The 5,338-nt window shown below is 38.0% G+C and overlaps 1 protein-coding gene across 3 annotated transcripts; it reads left to right on the top strand.

Moving 5' to 3' along the window:
- The first annotated feature begins 420 nt into the window (after positions 1-420).
- Positions 421-5,115, top strand: nkiras2 (NFKB inhibitor interacting Ras-like 2). Of its 3 annotated transcripts, none has more exons than XR_015479745.2 (5): positions 421-474; positions 667-773; positions 2,736-2,977; positions 3,158-4,446; positions 4,650-5,115. XR_015479745.2 is itself a non-coding variant. In NM_001003433.1 (4 exon segments), coding segments are annotated over 3 exon segments (579 nt in total). In that variant the 5' UTR covers positions 451-474; positions 667-679; the 3' UTR covers positions 3,401-5,115.
- Positions 5,116-5,338: the final 223 nt, after the last annotated feature.

Here is a 5,338-nt window from a genome sequence, read left to right as displayed (position 1 = left end):
CCAAAATTCCTTTTGGAAAACTAAAAATAGTGGTTTTGTTTTAAGGCACTAGCATTTATGACTATACAATTTCCCCAAAATTTTAATATTGTTCAATACAAATTGAATATTAACATGTTTTTATAAGAAACAAAGAAAATATAATTTTTAGAAAATTGGGAAGACAACTTGAGAGAAATCTTTAACTACTCGAATGAATCAAAAAGGTTCAAATAAAAAAATAGCCTTTATGAACAATGTTGTGATCAAAATTAAATCTATGTCTAAGAAACTCTAAAGATGGGTAAGTATCATTGAAAATTTTAAAATGCACTTCTTTAGCTTCGGGACTTTGAAATAACATGACGGCGGAAGTGATCAAACCCTTCATGTACTGTTGTCTCCCCGACAGAAGACGGCGCGCTGGAGCTCAACGAAACTGATGTCAAATTTCCTCGAAGGCTAAAATCCGCACATAAACAGGAAAAGAGTCGGGTGAGTACATCGTTCCTTTTATGTTTTATTTGTTGTTTACATTGACGTCCTTTAATCACCATCAGACATGAGTTCAGTTTGGTATTCGGTGTACAGTATTAAGGCGCTGTGTAAAGGCGCGACAGGTGCACGTAAAACACTATTTGCAATGCTTCCGTAACACCTCTACCTTATTTCTATGCTTTAATGAAGACTGTAGGCGATCATGGGCAAGAGCTGTAAGGTGGTGGTGTGTGGCCAGGGCTCAGTGGGCAAAACTGCAGTTCTGGAGCAGTTACTGTACGCCAACCATGTAGTAGGTGAGTGTGTTGACAGTCGCACATTGAGATACATGAGATAATGTTGGCTTTATATTCGCACATACTCCTTAATAATATACTTTCAGAAACGCATTATTTGCTAATTCTTAAAAGGAAAATCATATTTGCAGCCAATTACTAATAGGATAATACTTTTTTTTATAATAAAGTGAAACATTTACATTATAACACATTACTTGCCAGGGAGTAAGACAGAAAGGTATCTTTTAAACAGACAGCAGTTTTTACAGCTTTCATATGAATAGATTCAGAAATCAAAGACATTTAACAGGCCTGTAACCAGCCTGGTGAAAGGGGTGGTTCATTTTTCTCAAAAAGTGGACCTTTTTGCAGTTATACGCCTCATCACTATTTAATTATGAGACTTAACTACTCCATTTAGGTGACATTTTACGCACTATTTTTTTAGCTGGCTTAGCTTGTTAGTTCATAATAACCACAATTTTGATGTACGAAAAATTTTCCTAAAGATTTAAAATAAAGAAATATGAATAAATACATATTATTAAAATGTATTACATCTTATATCATTAGGGAAAAAATATTTAATTTATGCAAAAGTTTACGCAGTGGATGCCCTTCCAGCTGCGACCCATCTCTGGGAAACATCCATACACACTTATTCACTATGGACAATTTAGCTTACCCAATTCCCCTGTACTGCATGTCTTTGGACTGTGGGGGAAACCGGAGCACCTGTAGGAAACCCACATGAATGTGGGGAGAACATGCAAACTCCACAGAAATGCCAACTGACCCAGCTGAGGCTTGAACCAGCTTCCCACACCTTTTTATTGTTCATTTTAGTTCCAAGAGTAAAGTCCAAGATTTATATAAAGTTACTTGTAAAATGTTTTCTGTAATAAAAAACAATACAGTAGGCAGCGAAAGATAAGTTCCCTTAAGTCAGATTGTAAAATGAAAATATTTGTTAGCATTAGCCAAAACTGATCAGCTGAAGTCCCACCTAAGCGACAGCCAACAGAGGATTCCACTTGGTCCTTAAGCCTGTTGCAACATGTTGAGCCACTAAGCATTGTTCCTATGATGTTTTTCTACAGGAGGAAAACGCGAATTACTTCCAAACTTTTCAAATATAGTCTGTGTTAGCTATTTATGAAATCCAGGCTATATGACAACGTTTTAGATGACTTTTCTAGACCCTACAGCTAATCAATCTGTCAGATTCTGGAGTGCATTACAGCTCTAAAGAAAATTATGAATGATAAATGATCTTAAATACAACAAATACATTTATAGATATGGTATATAAGTATATAAGAATTGTACTCACCTGAAATGGAGGCCACTTGAATGGTTTGTGAGCACAATTAAGTGCACACAGCATGCCATATCATCTGAAAATTGTAGGAAACAATTCCAAAAGGCAGTTGACTGTGTAAAGCCACATAAAAAAAAAAAAAAATATGATGTATATGCCGAGCTCAGCAGCTAATCAGCCGGAATCAGCTGTGGGGATAAGACAGTGAGCAGCAAGACCTAGCTGTCACTCATGTGGCTACGCTCTTAACTATGCAGACTTAATATTACTCAATATAAATGAAACAGATAAGTTATAAAAAAAAAAGTTCACCCCCTCACTATTGTCATGAAGTGTAATATTAGCTATATGAACCAAAATCGTTCTTTGTACCAGACTGTAAACACTTATTTTGTGCTGTAAAGTTGGCCATTATAACATTGGTGTTAATAGAAATCTGCTCTATTGTGGAGCTAGTACTAGCGGAATTTCAATAAATTGCAGTTTCAATTACTTCTGTATTGGCTTTATGGTGGAGAGCGGGAGGTTGCCGGTTGGTTTGGAACCAAATTGTGGGTAAATTAACATATTTGGGTGAACTATATCTTTAAACTGTTTATGAAGGAAAACAACTCATATCAGCATAATAAGGACACGTAAACTCTTCGACTGATCGGCAGGTTCAGAGACTATGGAGACCCTGGAGGACATTTACATTGGCTCTGTGGAGACGGACCGCGGGACTCGAGAGCAGGTGCGATTTTATGACACCCGCGGGCTGCGTGACGGTCAGGAGTTCCCACGCCACTACTTCACCTTTGCGGACGGATTCGTGTTGGTGTACAGTATCGACAGCAGAGAGTCCTTCAAACGAGTCGAAGCTCTCAAGAAGGAGATCGACCGCTGCCGAGACAAGAAAGAGGTCGGTGTGCTTTTTGGGTAAAGACTAGTGTGTTTGTAAAGTGCTATAAATGAATACACACACTATAGTCAGGAGGCAGTCTTTAAGGTAAACTGCTCTTCAGATCGTCCCTTTTTTGGTGAGATTTTTATAAGAGACATTTAGGTTTAGAATTTTGACTGACTGTTCTCGTTCCGCCAGGTCACTATAGTAGTAGTGGGCAATAAACTGGACCTGCAGGACCAGAGGCGGGTCGACAGCGAGGCAGCTCAGCAATGGGCACGGCAGGAGAAGGTGCGACTATGGGAGATTTCTGTGACCGACAGACGGACGCTCATCGAGCCCTTCGTCCATCTGGCCAGCAAAATGACCCAACCTCAGAGCAAATCCACCTTCCCGCTCAGCCGCAACAAGAACAAGACTAGCGGATCTCTGGACAGCTAGAGATCCAGACTAACGTAAGGGAGAGCAGACACTCAGTTTTATATTCTTCACAATGTTTTAAATTGCCATTATAAGCTGTACGTGTCCAGCACACTGAATGAAGTTACTGCATTGAAGTTTTATATTGATAAACATAAATGTTCATATGTTGCTGTGTGAAATTTCTCTCAAGCTTCTCTTGAAATATTTGACTGATAACACTATACTGCTTTTACACTGAGATGTATACCTCTGCAGCAAGGATGACTCCAATTACTCAACTTTGTATTTGATTTCGTAAAATGATGTTGGTGCCATGTCAACTGCTATTTTTGAAGACTCTTTAATAGAATATTGCAGACTGCATGGTTGTTTTACTTATCTTTGGTGCTTATATTTGCGTGAGACAACATTCCTATTTCTCAAAAAAAAAAAGTTACTGATTCCAGAAGTGCGGCTCTGTAAGTATGCAAAAGCTAAATTTAGTGTATGTGTTGATTTTTGTGTGTTAAAGGAACGCTCCACTTAAAAAAAATTGTCTTATTTTGCAACTCTTTTAGAGTTAAGCAGTTTAGTTTCATCATTTTTGAATCCATTCAGCCAATCTCCAGGTCTGGAGGAAGCGTTTTTAGCTTAGTTTAGCATAGATCATTGAATCGGATTGGACCATGAGCATCTCATTTAAAAATTGACCAAAGAGTTTAGAAAATTTTCCTATTTAAAGCTTGATTCTTTTGTAGTTATATTGTTTATGATGACCAACAGAAAATGAAAATAAGCTATTTTGCAGGCAGACATGTTTAGGAACTATACTCTCATTTAGGCGTATTAAGCAACAAACTTTGCGGCTGAACCATGGCTGCATGATATTACTAAATCAGCTTTTTGAGTCAGATGCTAATGGTCTAATCCCATTTAATGATCTATACTATCCTAAGCTAAGCATGCTCCCCACAGACCAGAAGTTTGGCTGAATGGATTCAAAAATGGTAAAACTCAATTGTTTAACTGTATGAAAGTTGTGAAATGAGCAGATTTTCTAAAAAGGGCAGTGTTCCTTTAAAGCAGTGGTCACCAAACTTGTTCCTGGAGGGCCGGTGTCCTGGAGATTTTAGCTCCAACCCTAATCAAACACACCTGAACAAGCTAATCAAGGTCTTACTAGGTATACTTTTTACAAGGTATACTAGGTTAGTTGAAGCAAGTTGAAGCTAAACCCTGCAGGGACACTGGCCCTCCAGGACTGAAATTGGTGACCCCTGCTTTAAAGCATAGGTCTCAAATTGGATTCCTGGAGAGCCGCTGCTCTGCACAGTTTTGCTCAAACCCTAATCAAACACAGCTGTTGCAACTAATTAAGGTGTTCAAGGCTACTAGAGACTATTAAGCAGGTGAGAGTTGGAGGTGGTTGGAGCTAAACTATGCAGAGCTGTGGCCCTCCAGGAATTGAGTTTGACCACTGTTTAAAGTATCACCACTGTGCCATTTTTGCCCTGATGATATATTTGTGAGTAGTCAGTCATGTTATATAATGTTTGCTTTTGGTTGAAGCACTTACTTAATTTCTTTTTAAATCAGGAGAAAAAAGCATGACTTGTAAACAGTCTACTCATATCCTATTTTTAGCTTTAATTTATTTCAAATGCATTTTGAAATGTTTAAAAGCATCATAATGTATTTTTGGCTGAAAACAAATACTGTATGAGCAGCTTTTTTAATAAAGATGCTTGGCTGGACTTGCTTACAGCTCATTAATCTCTTCTGAATCTTCTAAATTGGCACCTAATTTACACAATGGCAGGGGATAATACCATCAATGGATGGTATTATGCTAACATCACTGCTGTACTTAAAGGGATAGTCAAATTTACTCACTATTTACGCAGCCTCAGGGGGTTCTTTATTCTGTTAAACACAAAAGAAGATATTTTGGAGAAAAACCTAAACCTGTAACCACTG

Source organism: Danio rerio, chromosome 3 (genome assembly GCF_052040795.2).
Source record: "Danio rerio strain M-AB ecotype USA chromosome 3, GRCz13ab, whole genome shotgun sequence".
NCBI lineage: Eukaryota > Metazoa > Chordata > Actinopteri > Cypriniformes > Danionidae > Danio > Danio rerio.
This window is presented reverse-complemented; position numbering and strand designations above follow the sequence as displayed.